The sequence below is a fragment of the Callithrix jacchus genome, chromosome 1, assembly GCF_049354715.1.
Source record: "Callithrix jacchus isolate 240 chromosome 1, calJac240_pri, whole genome shotgun sequence".
In the NCBI taxonomy this organism is placed as follows: domain Eukaryota; kingdom Metazoa; phylum Chordata; class Mammalia; order Primates; family Cebidae; genus Callithrix; species Callithrix jacchus.
In genome coordinates, this window is record NC_133502.1 from 209,189,411 (window position 1) to 209,209,345 (window position 19,935).

At 56.2% G+C, this 19,935-nt stretch overlaps 2 protein-coding genes and 1 pseudogene across 7 annotated transcripts in view; 1 reads left to right on the forward strand and 2 right to left on the reverse strand.

The window, feature by feature from the left end:
* The first annotated feature begins 460 nt into the window (after positions 1 to 460).
* Positions 461 to 14,535, forward strand: MAFF (MAF bZIP transcription factor F). Of its 3 annotated transcripts, none has more exons than XM_078340742.1 (4): positions 461 to 671; positions 11,445 to 11,787; positions 11,906 to 11,972; positions 12,483 to 14,535. In XM_078340742.1, the coding sequence occupies exons 2-4, from the start codon at positions 11,708 to 11,710 to the stop codon at positions 12,939 to 12,941; spliced, it is 606 nt and encodes a 201-aa protein (XP_078196868.1). In that variant the 5' UTR covers positions 461 to 671; positions 11,445 to 11,707; the 3' UTR covers positions 12,942 to 14,535. The 3 variants fall into 3 exon arrangements, with proteins under 3 accessions (XP_078196868.1, XP_078196881.1, XP_035128470.1); XM_078340755.1 differs by having other exon boundaries at positions 11,445 to 11,783; XM_035272579.3 differs by lacking the exon at positions 11,445 to 11,787.
* Positions 14,536 to 17,392: 2,857 nt separating this feature from the next.
* The window catches only part of TMEM184B (transmembrane protein 184B), a 55,886-nt gene continuing 53,343 nt past the window's right edge, over positions 17,393 to 19,935 (reverse strand). For all 4 annotated transcript variants that reach the window (XM_002743771.7, XM_008979089.5, XM_035272602.3 and 1 more), the window contains one exon: positions 17,393 to 19,742. In XM_002743771.7, the coding sequence (XP_002743817.1) occupies positions 19,501 to 19,742 (242 nt within the window). In that variant the 3' untranslated portion in view covers positions 17,393 to 19,500. The remainder of the gene's footprint in view (positions 19,743 to 19,935) is intronic.
* On the reverse strand, positions 18,437 to 19,350 carry LOC144578747 (uncharacterized; annotated as a pseudogene).

Sequence of the window (19,935 nt, forward strand, 5' to 3'; positions counted from 1 at the left end):
CTTTGGGCCGAGTCGTTTGCAGTCGTCTCCCATCTGACACCCACTGGAGACGCAGACTGGGTTGCTGGCTATGAGTCTGGAACTCAGAGAAGCTGTTCGCTCTGGAAATACAAACCTGGGACTTACAGCCACGTAGATGACATTTAAAGACACGAACTGGATGAGATGAGATCATTAAGGCAGAAGCTGTAGGTCGAAAGAAGAGGTCCAGGACCCCTGACTGTAAAATGAACCAATGACACCTCCACCCACCGGGCTCTCGCGAGGTGTCACGTGAACGAACCCAGCAAAGGCTGGAACCGGGCAGAGAATCGCTGCGGCCCTGGGGGCGGGGCATCCGGGGGCGGGGTCAGAAGGGGCGGGGCCGAGGGACCAGGCGGCCGCTCCGGGCCGGAGGGCGGCCGGGGCGGTGACGTCACCGCATGACTGGGTTTTTATGAATGAAAGGAATCCTGTGAGTGAGTAATTCCGGGAAGCTCGCTTTACAACTCCGCGCTGCCTCGGCCCCCTGCGCCGCCCGCCCCACAACAAAACTCTGCGCAGCGCTCCCGGGCGCCCGGTTCAGAGCGACCTGCGGCTCAGAGCGGAGGGGAGACGGACCAGAGCGCGGGCCGGGACAGCCGAGAGACGCGCGCGTGCGAGCGCGCCGGGCCAGGCGGGCCCAGAGGCGGGTGAGGAACGCGGGGCCAGGAGGACGGTGCGCGGGACCCCGAAGCGGCAGGGTTTCCGCGCCCCGGGACGCGCCTGAAGCGGGCGCCCGGGCCGGATCCGTCGGGGCTCCAGGGACTCCGTCACTCATCGGACGGCTGGGGGCGGGAGAGGGGAGCGGCCGTCCCGGGGACGCCGAGACGGGGCCGAGGCCAGCTCGGCGGAGTGGGGGTGGAGACGGGGCCCCTTCCCGGGGAGCGGGCGGGGAGGCGGCGGCGCCGGGGAGGAAGGGGCAGCGCAGGCTGGCGATCTCCGCGTCCGCCCGGCGGGGGCGGGGGCGCTGTGCTCCTACGTGACTCGGTGGGAACAGGCCCTGGCCCGGCGCCCGCGGGCGGTGCGTGCGCGGTTTGTTTACGTCCGAGGGCGGGCGGACGTGTGTTCCCTGGCGGGAGGCCTGGGTGTCCTGCCCGGTGCGTGCGTCCGCGGTGTACTTCGGGGGGCGCGTGTGCGTGTGTTGTGTTGTGTTGTGTTGCGCGTGTGCTTGTGTGTGCGTGTCCGCGCGCGCGCTCCCTGGGGCCTGTACACCAGCAGTGTGTACCTCGGAGAGGGCGTGCCCTGGGCTCTCCACAGGAGTAAACGCGGAACAAGGACCCGAGCGAAGGAAACGGACCCGTGCTTCTTCACGCCGGGTGTGCGAATTCTGGCCGCGGCCGCCCGAGTCCTACTACCCAGGGATGCCCGGCCTGCCGCGCTCCTCGGAGTTTCCCAGGGCCTCCACCACGTGACCCGAGTGTTTGTCCCCCGCCCAGAGCCGGCGCCTGCAGCCACAGGGTGGGGCAAGGTATCGAAGACCTCACCCAGCTGAGCTAGAAGTGAGGGGTGTGAGCCACTCCCTGCTTGGCACCCTAGTGGATCTGGTAACGAAGTGAGTTGGAGCCCAGGTTCTTGTCCCCAGATTTTGGGGCTCCTTGGGAAGGGATGACCCAACATAGTGTCTTTCCTCCCCAGGGTTTTGCATCTCCTCAGTCCCATTAGAACAGGAAGGGCTAGAAAACAGTCTGCAAAGCTCGGGGGCAGGGAGAGGACCCCAGGCTTTCTCGATAGTCCAGGTTCCAGAGGCTGTACTTACTAGGTCTCGGAGGATGGGGTAGAGCCGGTTTCGCCCTCCTGGTAGCTTCGGTTCACCAGTGGGACTAGTGAGACTAGACTGACCTACAGCTAGACGCGGGAAGCTAGCTGAGGCTCTGAACCAGAGGCGAGTCCTCACCCTTGGCCAGGCAGGGTCAGCAGGCAGTGGGGACAGGCCTCTGACTGCAGGAAGGGTTAATGAGTGAGGGATGGGGCCTGACCTAGCTGCCACCTACCCACTCACCCAGTAACCCTGTAGAAAGCACCTGTTTAGTGTGGCAGCCTGCAGGATGGGCTGGTCTTAATCCACCTTCCCCCTCCACCCACCCACAGGTCTACAGAATCATGGGAGGGGGGCAGTTGGGCTTGCCAGGGTGAGGAACCAATGATCTTTTGACTTTGGATCTTTGAACCCTGGTGAGCTCTGCTACAGCAACCAGGACCCTCAATGTCCCCATCTGCCACTGGAACTAGGTAATAGCCAGGGTGGCAGGGTGGTGGGTAGGAGGGGGAAGCTCTGGAAGTCTCTGCAGACAGCGTACTTTCCAGGGGAACTGTGGAAGAGAAAGCAGAGCTGACAGCAGACAGCTGAGGGTACCCAAGAGTAGGTGGGGTTTGAGTCAGGGGGTTTGGGCCAGGAGTACAGGAACCAGTCAGGCCCACTCTCAAAGCTGGGCAGGAAACATTCCAAAGTAGGGCCAGGGGTCAGGGGATGAGGGGAAGTGGCTGGCTGACTCAGTCCCAGATGGAAAGTTAGCACTGAGAGGTTTAACCTCCCATTCAGTCACCCCTGGGCCCTGCATTGCCGTTGGGCCCCTGTCCTGGACCAGATGCCGGGGATGATTTGAACAGACCAGATCCAGAGACTGCCCTCTGGGAGCGTACAGCTGAGCAGGGGACATAGAGTTGAAAAAAGATCCACAGAAGTAGATGCAAAACACAGCTGGGATGGATGATGTGAGGGAGAAGTGACCGTGGTTTGAAAGTACGTAACAGCGCTCTGACTTAGCCAGGGCAATCAAGGAAGGCTTCCCTGGGGAGGTGACTAGTGAGCTGAGTCTGATAGAGTGGTGGTTGTCTGTGAAGCCCTTGAAGGCAGGACTGTGACTCATTTTAGGGTGTCCAGGGCCCAGCCTGGACCACAGTAGGTGCTTCTTGGATGTCTGCTGATTGAATGAATGAGCCCTGGGTCCCTGACCTTGAAGAGCTCCACAACACATGGAGAAAAAGGCCTGGGAACCCCAGAGAAACAGGAGCCGGAGCTGGGGCTGGAGGAATCTTGAAGCAGTCTCCCAAAAGCGAGTAGATCCTTCAGGGCTCAGGAGACTTCCTCCCTGATGCACACAGGCATGCACTGCCCAGCTGTCCCTTTGGGAAGCATTCAGGGATAGCAGAACTGGCTGTCTGTTCATTCGTTTGCATGTGATCCTGGGAGAGAGTGGACAGGAACATGGCTGAGGCCTGAGGGCCCTACTGTGTGGGCTCACGGGAGGCTGGCATTGCAGGGCTTTGAAATGGACGAAGCATGAGCAGGCTGGTGGGTTTGTGTCAGTACTGATTCCTCTGACAGCTCTTGGGGAAGCATCAATAGTAGGGATTGGAGATGGAGGGCAAGACAAGAGGCTGGTGAGCAGGCAGCCGTGGGCATGGTCCAGATCAAAGAGGAAGTGGTCTGTGGCTGCGCAGGTGGAGAAGAGGGCTAGTCTGACAGACTGGTAGTTTGTGTCTCATGTCTCCGCCTCCAGGAAGCCTTCACTGCCTTCTTTTCTCTACCTCCATTCTACTGGTGGTCTTGGAACTCTGGGCCAGTATCTGAAACTCTAAACTCGGAGATAGTCATTGCTGGAAGGTACCTTAGGCTTGGAGGAGGTTTGGCATGTTGGGAAAACTGAGGCCCAGACAGAGGGAGTATGGTACCTGACGCCACACAGCAAGTATGAGTGGGTGTCAGAACTGGGGATGGAACCCCAGGCCACTGCATCCCTGCAGTGCTTGGTTCTCCCAGTCTTGCTCCCCTTCCAGCAGGGAGGAGGTTCCAGCAGAGCTGGCTGCCAAGACCCAGGAAAACACATTTTTTCCCTCTGTCCTCACAGAGCGAGCAAAATGGCTCGGCAGCCAGAGAGGAGCCCATGCCAGTGGGTGGGCCTTCTACAGGGTGTCTCTGAAGTGGACTGGTGGGGCCAGGGAGGGGGACGTTGGAGGCTTGTGGCTGCTGACTGGACAAGGCAGTTGTCAGTCCCCCAAGAGTCACCTTACTCCTTATGCCTCCAGAAGACGTCAGGAACCTGCAGACCCTGGAGGTCAGCTCTGCTGGCTTCCAAGGGAAGAAGGGAGGAAGCCAGGGAGAGGTGGTGGTGGCCGGCATAGAAGAGAGTGGACCCCTGGGTTCCAGTCCACCACTGCCACCAAACAGCGGCTTGGTTGCCTCCGCTGCAGAACAGGGGATAGGATCAGCTGCTATGTCTCAGGCCCAGCGTCTACCAGGATGGCAAAGGCAAAGGACCCAGGCCCCTTGGCAGCCCCTGGCCTGGGGCTGGCGGCGGAAAGCCTAAGGTTACCGGAAAGGTCTCCCTTCTTGTGACTTTCCCTCTGTGATTGCCTGACTTTGCTGAGCTAGGACATTCCTGGGCAAACGTGGGTGCCTCGGCTGACATCCAGGATGCGGTTGAGGGGGCTGAGGCTGGGACAGGAGAGCATGGAGGAGTGGGGGAAGAGCAGGTTCAAAACCTCCTTAATGCCTGAGGGTACGTAGGATCACAGCCAGCTGCCGCTGTCATCAAGAGTAGGGAATGGCTGACGGTTCCATCTCTTGGGCCTGCTCTGGAGGCAGTGTTGAGGAGTCCGAGGCTGTGTCTAAGTTCAGGGGAAAGCAGTGCTGCACTGAGGAAGACTCAGGGGCTGTGCCCGGCCTCACTGGGAACCAGCACTTTGGTGGGTAGCAATGTCTCTGCTGCTTGTGGATGGTGGCATGATGGCGAGATAAGGTAATCTTTCTTGCCTAAGTCTCTTCTTTTTTTTTTTGAGATGGAGTCTCACTCTGTCTCCCAGGTTAGAGTGCAGTGGCACTATCTCAGCTCACTACAACCCATGCCTCCTGGGTTCAAGAAATTCTCTGCCTCAGCCTTTCGAGTAGCTGGGATTACAGGCACCTGCCACCGCACCCAACTAATTTTTGTATTTTTAGTAGAGACGGGGTTTCACCATGTTCACCAGGCTGGTCTTGAACTCCTGACCTCGTGATCAACCGCCTCGGCCTCCCAAAGTGCTGGGATTACAGCCTTTTTTTTTGAGCTGGAGTCTCGCTCTGTCACCCAGGCTGGAGTGTAGTGGCTTGTTCTCAGCTCACTGAAACCTCCGCCTCCCAGGTTCAAACGATTCTCCTGACTCAGCTTCCCAAGTAGCTGGGACTATAGGTGAGCCCCATCAGGGAGGTGATGGTGTGGAGGGACCAGGTTTCAGTCCTGTGCCTTTGCAGATATTCATTCACACCTGTTGTGTGACTTCGGGCAAGTGATGCCCCCTCTCTGGGTCTCCACCTCCCTTGGGTGAAGTGAGGAGGCAGGACCTGATGGCCTCTAAGAGCCTTTCCTGCAGTTCCCTGGGTGCCCCTGCTGGCTGGGAGATGCTGAATCAGAGCAAGACCCCAGTGCTTGCTACAGGCCTGCCCCTCCTGGACAGACAGCAATTCTAACCTCCCAGGTGCTCACTGACCTCTACGGTTTATACCACTTGATTCCACGAAAACCCTGCAAGGCAGGTATTGTACTGATCCTACAGATGGGAAAGGGGAGACCCAAAGAGGTAGAGTGGTTCACCCCAGGTCACACAGCCTGAGAAAACAGAGATGGGACTTAAACCCAAGCTTGACTCCCAATCCAGCGCACCTTTACCTGTTTCCCAAACCCTGCCCTGACAGGGCCAGGAGTCTCTGAACTACACTTCGGCCTGGAACTTGGTTTGGACACTGACAAGCTGGGTGACAGCATCAGAGACTCCACCCATCCATCCCTCCCCAGTGCCTGCTCCTGCCATGCCTAGTGCTGGGTGGCCTCAAGCACCCAGAGCTGACTCAGTCCCTCCCTGTTGGTGGAGAAACAGCAAGGACATACAACCCATTACACACAGGGGTGGGCGGTGCCTAACAGGTCCTAGGGGTCAGAGAGGGCTTCCTGGAGGAGGAGAGGTCTACACCCAGGGCAGAAGGATGAGTAGGAGTCTGCCAGACAAAGTAGAGGGGAGTGAGGGGAGAGAAATGTCACGGGGTGGGAGGTGGCTCAGAAGCAAGAAAGCGCGGGTGGGAGGAAGTGAAAGAAATTCTGCATGGCTGGAGCGCATAGGGGAGGCGGCAGTGGTGGGAAATGAGCCTGGGGCTGGACACACAGGGCCTGGAGGACCATGAGGGTGGGTCTGGACTCTGACCTCAGGATAGTAGGAAACCATGGAAGGTGTTGTTTGTTTGTTTGTTTTTGAGGCAGAGTCTCGCTCTGTTGCCCAGGCTGTAGGGCAGTGGCGTGGTCTCGGCTCACTGCAACCGCCGCCTCCAAGGTTCAAGTGATTCTCCTGCCTCAGCCTCCTAGCACCTGTAGCTGGGACTACAAGTGTGTGCTACCACACCCGGCTAATTTTTTTTTGTATTTTTAGTAGAGACAGTTTCACCGTGTTAGCCAGGATGGTCTCAATCTCCTGACTTTGTGATCTGCCTGCTTCGGCCTCCCGACGTGCTGGGATTACAGGTGTGAGCCACTGCGCCTGGCCACCATGGAAGGTTTTAATCTGGTTGATGGCATGGTCAAATTCACATGGTGCAAAGATTGTCCAGCTGCTGTGTGGGGACGAGCTGAAGCAGCAGGGAGGTGTGCTGGGGCCTCCCCAGGTGTAGGTAGGGTGGTGAGGGTGACCATTTAAGGGGCCTGTATTGGGTCAGGAGCAATGGCTCACACCTGTAATCCCAGCACTTTGAGAGGCCGAGGTGGGTGGGTCACCTGAGGTTAGGAGTTTGAGATCAGCCTGACCAATATAGTGAAACCTCGTCTCTAGTAAAAATACAAAAATTAGCCGGACATGGTGGTGGGCGCCTGTGGTCCCAGCTACTCAGGCGGCTAAGGCAGGAGAATCACTTGAACCTGGGAGTTGGAGGTTGCAGTGACCCAAGATTGTGCCACTGCATTCCAGCCTGGGTGACAGAGCGAGACTCCATCTCAAAAAAAAGAAGAAGAAGCAGCAGCCTGCATTGAAGGGCAGGATCAGTGAGGCTGGCCTGTAAACGTCTCCAGGTAGCGTCTGAAAGGTCAGGATAGGTAGCAGATCTCAGGACTTTTCCAGGTAGGATGGGAGTGCACAGAGGCCCCCAAGAAGAGCCAGGTGGGCAGCCAGGGCCTGAGCCTCCTAGGATCTGGAGGGCTGGACAGGGAAACTGTGGCCAGAGCCCAGGCTAAGCCGGCATGTTCGGCAGTGGGGGTTACAGCTCACGGCTCACTCCATGAGGGGGGCCTTCTCCCCATCTTCACCGAAGATTCACACAAGGGTCTAGAGCTGCCTGGGTGCTGACTTGGCAATCTGGGTCCACCCAGCTACCCCCAGAGAAGCCTGGGTGACTTCTGAGACTCCCCTGCTTAACAGCCCTGGTGGCTGCTCTTCTCAGGGGATCACTGCAAGCCCTAACTTCCTCCTCCTGTCCCACTCCTTCCTTTCTTTTGAGCTGCTAGACCCCCTGACTGTGTGGGCTGGGAGGGGCCGGGGAGTTTCCTGAGAAGCCCTGGACTGTCCCCACCTCAGCCTGAGTCACACTGAGAGCTCAGCAAGGATTCCTTGAGCATCTGCGAGGTGCCAGGCGCTGTTCTAGGCACTGGGGAGGCCATGGTGGGTGAATGAGGTACAAGCCCTGCCCTCATGGAACTGGAGCTGCCATCTTTTTTTTTTTTTTTTTGAGATAGAGTCTTGCTCTGTCACCCAGGCTGGCATGCAGTGGCACGATCGCAGCTCACTGCAGTCTCCTCCCGGGTTCAAACAATTTCCTGCCTCACCTCCCAAATAGCTGGGATTACAGGCGCCTGCCACCATGCCCGGCTAATTTTTTTTTTGTTTTGAGATGGAGTTTCGCTCTTGTTACCCAGGCTGGAGTGCAATGGCGTGATCTCGGCTCACCGCAACCTCCGCCTCCTGCGTTCAGGCAATTCTCCTGCCTCAGCCTCCTGAGTAGCTGGGATTACAGGCACGCGCCACCATGCCCAGCTAATTTTTTGTATTTTTAGTAAAGATGGGGTTTCACCATGTTGACCAGGATGGTCTCGATCTCTTGACCTTGTGATACCCCCCCTCGGCCTCCCAAAGTGCTGGAATTACAGGCGTGAGCCACCATGCTTGGCAATTTTTGTATTTTTAATAGAGATGGGGTTTTACCATCTTGGCCAGGTTGGTCTTGAACTCCTGAGCTCGTGATCCACCCACCTTGGCCTCTTAAAGTGTTGAGATTACAGGCATGAGCCACCGCATCTGGCCAGGAGTTGGCATTCTAATCAGGAGGCTGGGAGGGACAGACACTGAACCATATATGTGACACCCTCCATATATGGGAGTGATGATAATTACACATGGGGAAACCAGAGGCAGGGAAGGGACATGGGGCGAGAGAGAGAGAGTGCGTGTGTGTCTGTGTGTCTGTGTGTCTGTGTGTCTATGTGTCTGTGTGTGTGTCTGTGTGTGTCTCTGTGTGTGTCTGTGTGTGTCTGTATGTGTCTGTATGTGTGTGTATGTGTGTCTGTGTCTGTGTGTCTGTGTGTGTGTCTGTGTGTGTCTCTGTGTGTGTGTCTGTATGTGTGTCTGTGTGTGTCTGTATGTGTGTGTGTCTGTGTGTGTGTCTGTGTGTCTGTGTGTCTGTATGTGTATCTCTGTGTACTGTGTGTGTCTGTGTGTGTGTCTGTATGTGTGTCTGTGTGTGTGTCTGTGTGTGTGTCTGTGTGTCTGTATGTGTGTCTGTGTGTGTCTGTGTCTCTGTGTGTGTCTCTGTGTGTGTCTGTGTGTGTCTGTGTGTCTGTGTGTCTGTGTCTCTGTGTGTGTCTGTGTGTGTCTGTGCGTCTGTGTGTGTGTGTGTCTGTGCGTCTCTGTGTGTGTGTCTGTGTGTCTCTGTGTGTGTCTGTGTGTGTATCAGAGGTTGTGAATTCTAAATTGAGTGAACATGAGATCCCAGCAGAGGCCAGGAACGGTGGCTCACGCCTATAATCCCAACACTTTGGGAGGCAGAAGCGGGTAGATCGCTTGAGCGCAGGAGTTCAAGACCAGCCTGGGCAACATGATGAAACTCTGTCTGTACAAAAAAATACAAAAACTGTCCAGGCATGGTGGCATGCACCTGTAGTTCCAGCTACTAGGGAGGCTGAAGTACGAGGATCACTTGAGTCTGGGAGGTTGAGGCTGCAGTGAGCTGTGATCATGCCACTGTACTCCAGCCTGCAACAGAATGAGACACTGGAGAGAAGTGTGCACCCTGTGCACTGAGGAATGGTGGGTGTGGCTGGGGAAGGGGGAGCACAGGGGAGCCAAGCAGGGCTGAGGTCAGAGAGGGGATGCTGGGGGCACTTTTTGCAGCACTTTGTGGGCCGTGGTGACGATTCTGGCTTTACTCCAGTGAGCTGTGGGAGGGTCCTAAGAGAGCCGTGATGTGAGCCGACTTAGCACAGCTGCCCTGTGTCACCCAGGGGGAAAGTGAGGCACAGAAAGCTTCATTGACCTACCAGAACCCCACAACTAGTGAGTGAGACCACCCCCAAAAGGCCCCAGGTGTTTCCGGCACCAAGGTCCATGTACTTTCCATTTCTCCACATTGTCCCCAAGACACACCCCAGTCCTGCCAGAATGTGTCAGGGGCTGAGCTGACCTGTGAGGTCGGCCCTGCAAACAGCTCAAGGAACCAGGACCTAGACCCTGGCTTTTGCCCCCTGCTGTCCACCAAACTGGATAACACTCATTCTGATATGGCACGTGTTTACAGGATGCTGCAGCTCAGGTCGAAACGCATCTTCCTTTGTTTTCTTTTTACTTTTTTTTTTTTTTTTGAGCTCGAGTCTCAACTTCTGTCACCCAGGCTCCCAGGCTGGAGTGCAATAGTGCGATCTCAGCTCACTGCAAGCTCCACCTCCCGGGTTCAAGCAATTGTCCTGCCTCAGGCTCTTGAATAGCTGGGACTACAGGCGTGCACCACCATGCCTGGCTAATTTTGTATTTTGGTAGAGACAGGGTTTCACCATGTTGGCCAGGCTGGTCTTGAACTCCTGGCCTCAGGTGATCCGCCTGCCTCAGCTTCCCAAGGTACTGGGATTACAGGCGTGAGCCACCATGCCCGGACTATCTTCCTTAGCTTTCCTTGGCTTCTTATCACTGCCCCATCACCTTGGAGACTGTCAGAGGAGAAAACTCAGGTTCACAAGGAATGGCGGAGCAGATCTGATCAGGTAGGGACAGAGAGAACTGCTGCTGTAAAGTGACCTTTGGGAGATGGTCCCCTTCTCCAGCCCAGAGCGATGACCGCTGACCCCTAGAATGTACCCTCCACAAGTTTTATTCACCTTTGTCTCCCCATTGCCAAGTACATGTTTGGCAAAGAGCAGCTGCTCAATAAATAGTTGTTGAAGAAGCATGTGACTTGTCAGGCCTGTAGGAGGGATTAGGAGGTAAGAGGCCCTCACTGGTCTAGGGCTGGCTGCCCCATCTGCCTACGGCATGCTGAGTTAGTGCTGGGCAGCCCCCAGGTAGTTGGGGAAGCTTTCCCAAAACACAGGTCTAGGTGAAAGAGGCCTGGGGAAGGGGGGACTGGCTGATGTAACTGATGGGGTGTCCGATGGACTTTGTGAAAAGGCATTAATGGTGCACATATGCTGTGTGTACTTTTCTGTATGTAGGTTATACTTTAAGAAAACTTCTGAAAAATCAGGATGGGAGTGTTGGCTCATGCCTGTGGTCCCAGCACTTTGGGAGGCTGAGGCGGGCAGATCACAAGGTCAGGAGATTGAGACCAGCCTGGGCAATATGGCAAAACCCCTCCTCTACTATAAGTACAAAAAATTAGCCAGGTGTGGTGGCACGAGCCTGTAATCCTAGCTATTCAGGAGGCTGAAGCAGGAGAACCGCTTGAACCCAGGAGGCAGAGGTTGTGGCGAGCCGAGATTGAGCCACTGCGCTCCAGCCTGGGCAACAGAGTGAGACTCTGTCTCAAAAAAAAAAAAGTTGTGAAAAATCAAACCAAATGCACATGTCCGCGCTCCATGTGGAAGAATGACCAGGAGAGGAGTGTCTGTCCATTTGGTGCACACTCATTGGGTCATCTGTTATATGCCAGGCACTCGTTTAGGCATATTGATGTCATGGAGAGACAGGCAAGGCCTCTGCCTTCGTGGGTTTCTGTTTTGGGGGAGGAGGGGTGGAAAGGAGAAACCAATTATAGCTGAGGAAGTGAGCCTGAGAAATGAGAAGCGACTGTTACAAGGGTTCACAGATGGGGTGATCTGATGTGCACAAAGAAACGTTTAGCCATAATGGTCAAAGAAGACCGCAGGCCAGGTGCGGTGGCTCACGCCTGTAATCCAAGCACTTTGGGAGGCTGAGGCGGGAGGATCACCTGAGGTCGGGAGTTCGAGACCAGCCTGACCAACATGGAGAAACTCTGTCTCTACTAGAAATACAAAAATTAGCTGGACGTCGTGGCATCCGCCTATAATCCCAGCTACTCGGGAGGCTGAGGCAGGTGAATCCCTTGAACCCAAGAGGCGGAGTTGTGGTGAGCCAAGATTGCGCCATTGCACTCCAGCCTGGGCAACAGAGTAAGACTCTGTCTCAAAAAAGAAAGAAGAAGAAGAAGACCTCTCGAGGAGGTGACATTGGGCAAAGGCCTAAATAATGAGGAGTCACTATGGGGAGATAGAACAGCAAAGAGAACATCATGTGCACAAGTCCGGAGGCTGGAATGGGCTTTAAGGAGGCCACTGTGGCTGGACCAGTGTGGAGAGAGGAAGGTGGTAGGTATGAATCCGTTCTAAGAGAGCAGGGGCCTTGAATACCAACGTAGTGAGTTTGGATTTTATTCTAAATGGGAAAACAAAAACAAAACAAAGCGACTTTTGCCTCCTTTCTACTCTAGGTCTGCAGCCCAGAGGGCACCTCCTGCAAACATGTCTGTGGATCCCTTATCCAGCAAAGCTCTGAAGGTGAGGAGGCAGCCTCTGTCAATCCCTGCCCCTGCAGAGCTCCTCATCCCAGCTTCCCCTTCTTTCCTGGAACCCCCTGGGTGGCTCAGCAGGCTTCGAGCCTTCATGATGCCAAAGTGGGGGCCACAGCCATGGATTGGGACGAGGAGGCCTGGGCTCTCGTCACAGGCTGCCTGTCCCTGGGATAGGTCACTTCCCTCTGCATCTTGTCAATGTCCCCCGGGGGCATTCAAAGGTGGTTTCCGGGCTGGGTTTCTCTGGCTGAGTCCAGGGCTTGGCGCTAGGTTAGAATCCAGGCTGAGCCCCAGGATGGCCTCCTTTTGTGTTTTCCTATCCTCGTTTGGCCCGGTTTTCCCTTCCCTGATTCCTGCTACCCTTTGGGGTTTGGGATCAAGTCCAGCCGCCACCTCAGCAGCTAAGGCGCTTAAGGAGGAACACTGGAGGTGGAGCGGCGGGGGGGGTGGGGGGGGCGTCCCCAGTCCCTGGGCCTCAGTTTCCCTTTACCTGCAGATCAAGCGCGAGCTGAGCGAGAACACGCCGCACCTGTCGGACGAGGCACTGATGGGGCTGTCGGTGCGCGAGCTGAACCGGCACCTGCGCGGGCTCTCGGCCGAGGAGGTGACACGGCTCAAGCAGCGGCGCCGCACACTCAAAAACCGCGGCTACGCCGCCAGCTGCCGCGTGAAGCGCGTGTGCCAGAAAGAGGAGCTGCAGAAGCAGAAGTCAGAGCTGGAGCGCGAGGTGGACAAGCTGGCACGAGAGAATGCCGCCATGCGCCTGGAGCTCGACGCGCTGCGTGGCAAGTGCGAGGCGCTGCAGGGCTTCGCACGCTCCGTGGCCGCTGCCCGCGGGACCGCCACGCTCGTGGCGCCGGCCAGCGTCATCACTATTGTTAAGTCCAACCCGGGATCGGGGTCTGGCCCCGCCCCCGGTCCGGACCCCGTTCCCGGCCCGGCCTCCTGCTCCTAGTGCCCGCCCCCTCCATCCCCCAGCCACGCCCCTCCCGCCCCAGCTCCCTCCCCAAAGTGCCTGAGCGCCGGTTCTGTGCCCAGGTCCCATTTCTCTGTAGCACCGGCCCCTTGGTGCACACACATTCCCTCCCTGGGCCCTGGCTTCCTCTTACAGCCCCCAAAACTGGGACCGAATGGCCCTGGGAAGGGGAACTTTGGTAGGTTGGGGATGGGGCAGAGCTCGGGATCTGGGATCGCCCTTGGCTGAAAGTTTAGCCTTTTTAGATTGATACGGAGCCGGCTTAGAGAACAGCTGTTGGGGGAGAAAAGGGCACCCCTTATCTTGGAAACTGCTCTGGTTGTGCCAATATGCCCTCCAAACCCTCCCAGGATTCCGAGCTAGATTTGGCTGTCTGTGACTTGCAGGGCCGTCCTGGTGAGAAATTGCACTGAAGAGATGCCCCCACCTCTGCTTTGGGCCTGGCCTTCCAAAACTAAAAGAGTGGGTAGGAAGGCTAGTGAAACCCAGTTCGCAGATGGCCCGAGGTCATATATCACTTAGTGATTGTGCCGGGACCAAAACCTGGGTTTCCTTACTGCTGCCCTAAGATTCCAGCCATGGTTTTCAGGGTGACAGAGTACAGGAACTCAGAAAGGTGGTGGGAGGGCCTCCCTGGTCTGGGAGACCTCTCTCTGCAAGACAGGGGGAGAGAAGCAGAGGGAGAGAGAAGGTGACAGGGATGGAAGAGTGGGAAGGAGCTGGCCTGGCTCAGCCCGAGGCGCCCCTGCAGCCAGGATGTCCTGGGGCTGGCCAGACAGAGTAAAGGAGCCATGGACTGCTGTGGCAAGTGGAGAGGCAAGAAGGCAGACCCTGCAGTCCGACTACAGCCTGGAGGGGGGTCCTTAGAAGAAGGGTCCCAGCTCGACCCATCAGTGCCCCCTGTGGGGTGGGGGCTGACCCCTGCCTTTGTCACTCTCCTGGGAATCCCAGCCTTAGTCCCTCCCCCCACACTGTCCACACTGCCCCTCCCCACTGTTTATTTATTGCACGGATCTAAGTTATTCTCCCCAGCCAGAGCCTGAGCTCCTGCTCCCTGGGAAAAGTGGCATATGAGCTGGACTTTATATTTTATATCTGCAATAAATCACATTTTATCTTATATTTAGGGAAGGCCGGATAGCAGCAAAAAAAATGTTTAAGCCGGGCTCGGTGGTTCATGCCTGTAATCCCAGCACCTTGGGAGGCCAAGGAGGGTGGATCGCTTGAGTCCAGGAGTTTGAGACCAGCCTGAACAATATGGTGAAACCCTGCCTCTACAAAAAAGTACAAAAATTAGCCAGGCGTGGTGGCTCACACCTGTAGTCCCAGCTACTTGGGAGGCTGAGGCAGGAGGATCGCTTAAGAAGGCAGAGGTAATAGTGAGCTAAGATTGCACCACTGCACTCTGTCCTGGGCGACACAGCAAAACCCTGTCTTGAAAAAAAAAAAAAAAGTTAAGAAAAATTGCCCGGCTCCTAGAATTTATTTATTTCCTGACTTACAGCAAGCGAGTTATCGCCTTCTGTATTTTGTAGACTTTCTAAATAAAGTCAAATTCCTCTTCCACAGAGAATAAGTGTGTGTCCTGGGCTATGTTTTGTTGGGGAGAGGTGTCTAAGATGGGGTTCTGCTTTCAACCCCTTGGGGCCTCTGGTGGTGGGGAGGCCAGTGCCCATCTCCAGCTGTTGCACAGGGCATGAGGTGGGGTGGAGATGGCAACAGAGACCAGTGGCGCCGACACTTCGATGATTGCTTTTGGTTGCTTAGAGCCCAGGAGCTCCTAGGGACGACACAGCCATGAGCGTGAAGAAATTTAGGGCTAGATTCTGGCTGAGCATGGTGGCTCACACCTGTAGTCCAGCACTTTGGGAGACCGAAGCAAGAGGATCATTTGAGACCAGGAGTCCAGGTCCAACCTGGGCAAGAGAGTAAGACCCCATCTCTCCAAAAACATAATTAGCCATGTGTGGTGGTACACGTGTCTGTTGTTCCAGCTACTGGAGAAGCTGAGATGGGAGGATCACTTGAGACCAGCCTGGGCAACATAGCAAGACCCCCATCTCTACAAAAAATTAAAAAATAAGAAAACAGGCTAGGCGAGATGGCTCACACCTGTAAACCCAGCACTTTGGGAGGCCGAGGCAGGTGGATCATTTGAGGTCAGGAGTTCGAGAGCAGCCTGATCAACATGGTGAAACCCTGCCTCTACTAAAAATACAAAAAAATTAGCTGGATATGGTGGCACATGTCTGTAGTCCTAGCTACTCAGGAGGCTGAGGCAGGAGGATTGCTTGAACCTGGGAGGCAGAGCAACCTCTACTCGGGAGGCAGTAAGCCAAGATCACCCCACTAAACTCCAGTCTGGGCAAGAGAGCAACACTCCATCTCTAAAACAAAATAAGAAAACAATTAGCCAGGTATGTTGGTGTAACTGAGCCCAGGAGTCCAAGGCTATGACTACACCACTGCACAAGCCAGCTGACAGAGTCCCTGTCTCAAAAGAAAAGTTTGCCGGGCACAGTGGCTCACACCTGTAATCCCCGCACTTTGGGAGGCCGAAGTGGGTGGATCACCTGAGGTCAGGAGTTCAAGACCAGCCTGGCTAACAGGGTGAAACCCCATCTCTATTAAAAATACAAAATCAGCCGAGTCTGGTGGCACGTGCCTGTAGTCCCAGCTACTTGGGAGGCTGAAGCAGGAGAATTGCTTGAACCCAGGAGGCAGAGGTTGCAGTGAGCTGAGATCATGCCAATGCACTCCAGCCTGGGTGACAAAGGGAGACTTTGAAAAAAAAAAAAGAAAGAAATTTAGGGTTAAATTTCCTGGACATCCCTTTAGTGAGCAGACAGTCCCACCCAGAGAGGGAAAAAAACAGATTTCGGAGTAATCTTTCCAGCACTTTCACATTGAGGTCTGATTTTCTACAGCAAGTAGAAACTACCTTCCCCATGTTTTGAAAGACCCAGGGAAGCCAGGAGAGTCGCTTTCCCAGCCCCTATCTGCAGGCCTAAACCATAACCCTGTGTCTTGTCCTGGCCCTCAAACTCGCTAATTTCAACCCAATCTGCCAGCCCTTCTGGGGCACCCTGAAGGAGGAGTGGAGTGTACCGTGGTCTGTGGGTCACGGCAACTGGAGTTTGAATCCAGGTCTTTTCTTCTTTCTTAATCCAGGTGTCTTGTCTTTATCTCTCTCTCTCTTCCTTTTTTTCTTTCTGACGGACTCTTACTCCGTCACCAGGCTGGATTGCAATGGTGTAATCTCAGCTCACTGCAACTTCCTCCTCCCAGGTTCAAGTGATTCCCCTGCCTCTGCCTCCCGAGTAGCTGGAACTCCAGGCTCGTGCCGCCACACCTGGCTTGTTTGTATTTTAGTAGAGAGGGGGTTTCACCACGTTGGCCAGGATGGTCTCCATTTCCTGACTTCATGATCTGCCTGCCTCAGCCTCCCAAAGTGCCAGGATTGCAGGTGTGAGCCACCGCACCCAGCAAAGGTGTCTTTACTTAGCTGTGGGATCTTTGGTACTTACTTGGTTTCTTACAGCCTCAGTTTACCCATCTGTAAAACTAAGGTGCTATGGGGCATAGGCATGAAAAACCCTGGGGGCCTGTGGGGCTGCAAGTTTTAACACTCAGAACACACATTTACAGTGGCACAGACCTACGTGAGGCCAACTGTGTGGCTGGGTATGGGGCCGGCGGGGTTAGGGACTGGTTGGGTGAAAGTGCAGGATTTGAGTCCAGGAAAGGGCCAAATCACGTAGTGTCAGCCTTATTTATGGGGCTTTCTCCCTTTCTCAGGTTGGGGCTCGGTGCTTTCCCTGCCAAGCCTGTGACCCTGAAATGCTGAGCTCAGGCCTTCGGGAAGGGCAGCAGGAAGCTGCGGGAGGACTCCGGCTATTTACCTCCCTTTGGAGGCTGATGGGAATTCCCCCACCCACGCTGCATTCCTGAATGCTCCCGTCAGCAGCAGGCTAGGCCCCAAGAAGGCATGCGATACCGGTATTGGAGAGGCCAGGCACTGTGCCCACGGCCAGCGGCCCCCTGCCCCAGGCTCCCCAGCCAGAGGACAGTCTCAGGGAGGCAGGAAGATCGTCTGGAAGGGGAATCCCAGGAAATCCTGGGAGATGCCTGCAGGAGCAGGGCTGCCAGCGTGTGGTCCCCATCGACTTGATTGATCAAACAGGAAAGGAGCATCATCCGCCTGTGCCAAGCCATCCTGGGGTGGCAGCTAGCTGGGGGTTGGGGAGACCCTTTGTCCAAGGGGAGCCTGGGCCTTGACCTTGGTCCCTGTCAATCCAAACCCCCATCACTTAGAGGTTACACACAGGAAGGCGAGGGTTTCCTAAGCTGCCCCTGGCCAAAGCCACTCCACCCACCCCAAACCCTAGACAGGGGCAGGGAGGGGGAAGGAAGAACCTCACCCACAGGCAGAGATTTCAATACAATATATATTATCTCATATATATATATATTTCTTCCGCACTTTATTTGCTCACTTCTGTCACGTATTTAAAATGTCACAGAGACCAAAATAGAGTGGCTTTCTGGTGGACCTCATGGCAGTCATACAACGAGATACAAAACTAGGGGCTCTGTCTTCTCATACATCATACAATTAATTTTTCAAGTATTTTTTATGTACAAAGAGCTACTCTATCTGGAAAGAAAATTAAAAAAAAAAAAGACAAGGTAGGTTATGCATCCTAGGAAGGAGGGAATGGAGCGGTCGGGCACGTGTGCCCATCCCCATGTCCCCAGGGACCAAGCTCTCCTCACCCCACCCTCCATGAGGACAGCAACGCTGGGGCAGGCGAAGACCAAGGGAGTGGGAGTCAGCAGCACTTTGGCCTGGAGGGAGAAGGGAAGCTGCATCGAGAGACAGCTTGGTGGGAGCGGACGGTGGGGCAGGGCCTGGGCTGTTCCTCAGCCTGCGTCTGCACCCACCCTCCCGGGCAGCTTGGGGCCAACTAGTCAGGGCCCCCCAGATGGAGGGGGAGAGTTGGCGGCCGGCATCCACATTGCAAGCCTCTGCCATGAGGGAAGGAAGGAGGCCAGGAAGACGACCGGGCTCTGACTCTCCTCACAGATGGCAGGAAGGGAGCCTGTTAATTCCAGGAAGGACCAGAAGAATCCCCAGTGAACACGGGCAGGGTCCTTCTCCCTCACCCTACCCTTCTCGAGGCGACTGTGGCCAAAACCCAAGGACAATCTGGGCTTTAAACGCCAGGACAGGAGGCTCTTCCTAAGTCAGGAGCTGGTATAAGCCCAGCTTGCTGGGGGCTCCGGCTCCGGAGGCCCCAGGTCTAGAGGCGTGGAGGGGAGAGGAGGGGCTTGGTGGTCCTGACCACTCTTGAGGCCTGTCCGAGGGTTCTGCCCAGCACTGCAGGATCCGGTGAGCGCTAACAGCTGAACTAGGAGCCCCAGGGAGCATGTGGGACAGACAGGGAGCCAGGGAGGGGCGCTTTCATATGTGACTAAGGCACAGAAGAGATGGGCCAGGGGCCAGATGGGGCAGAACACCAGGCCCTGTGTGGATGGGGGCCCTGGAGGGAAGTCTGGGATCACTCCCCCCACCTCCCAGCTCCCCACCGTGCAACCACCCCTTCCGGCCTCTCTGCAGCACTGCCTTCCTCCAGAAGCTGGTCTGAAATGAGGAGACTCAGATCTTTCCCCTGAAACGAGAGGGAGAAGCCCCAGGGAGAGACCAGAACCCAGCATCAGCCTGGGAAGGAGGGCTCGGAGCCCCTGACCTCTGGAGCAGCCAGGAAGCAAGGGCTCTGCCCAAAACTCTCAAGGACCTAAGTGAGCCGGTGGTGCAGGCTGTGGGCTGTCCTTGGTAGGCCGGGGGAAGGGGCCTGAGGCAGACAGAGGTGTGGCAATGACAAGTGGGGACACCCAAGGGCCTCCGCTTCAATAGAAACGGTGCCCAGAAGCCCCTGAATGCCCTTCCTGGGTGAGGCCTGTTTCTCCTGGTGTCTGGCTCTGATCCTTGCAGCATGCCAGGGAGGCCTGGGTCAGGAGGGGAGGACCACAGAGCGCCCACATCCCGCTCCTGCCCGGGATGAAGTGACTCTGAAAGGTGGATGGGAAGGGATGCAGGCGGGAAGAGCCCAGGGCAGACAGAGTATTGCACGGTGTTGGGGGACCAAGGTTTGCCGACCTCAGCCTGAGACTCTTACAGGAAGGAGGGGCTAGAAGGCTGCAGCTGCTGGTCCACACACAAGCATTGGGGCCTGGGTGTGGCTGGTCCCAGCGTGCCCCCAGCACAGAATGAGCAGCAGGGACCTGAGCCTTGTTCCCAGTGTCCTCTGCCTTTGCCTGGGCAGTGCAGGGTAGGCCATGTATAAATATTCCTGAAGGCCCGTGGGTGAGCCTGGCTGTCCCCCATTTCCTCTGGAAGTGACGTGTGTTTCTGGTCCAATAAATAAAGGGCGGTATGAGCGCCGTGCCAACTGCCTTCTGGCCTGGTGGTGAGGCTGGAGGGGGGCACAGCCTGACCGTGGCTACGGCCCAGCACTTCCGCCACCACAGCCAGCACCTAGAACTCATCGTCAGAGCTGAGCAGCAGAGTCTTCTCGTTGTCTCGGGTGCCACTGAGGCTGTGGGATCGGGAGAGGCCATGGGCACCACCACGCCAGGTGGGCCCGGGCTCCAGGGTGGACTGCTGTGTGTACTGCTGGTAGGCAGGGGAGAAGTTGTGGATGGCATCCTGCACAATGTCGTGCGGGTTCATGGTCTCCTTGAGGCTGCTGGAGATGCTCTTCATGGGGGCGCAGCGGCCTGCCGGGCAGGAGGTGGGAGGGGTAGGTGAGGAGGCTGGGGCGGTGAGAGGGAGGTGGCTCAGCCCCTGCCCGGGATCCTGGGATAGAACCCCCTAACCCAAAGCTGTGGTCTTCACCCCTTCTGGGATGGAGAATGGGGTCCAGGATATGAGAAGGGGCAGGGAAAAACCAGACTCCTTCGGCTGAGGAGC

Coding starts and splice junctions, on each gene's coding strand:
- MAFF (XM_078340742.1), top strand. CDS start 11,708: ATGTGCACAAGTCCGGAGGCTGGAATGGGCTTTAAGGAGGCCACTGTG. Junction 11,788..11,905: donor TGGAGAGAGGAAGGTGGTAG/GTATGAATCCGT, acceptor TTTCTACTCTAG/GTCTGCAGCCCAGAGGGCAC. Junction 11,973..12,482: donor TATCCAGCAAAGCTCTGAAG/GTGAGGAGGCAG, acceptor CTTTACCTGCAG/ATCAAGCGCGAGCTGAGCGA.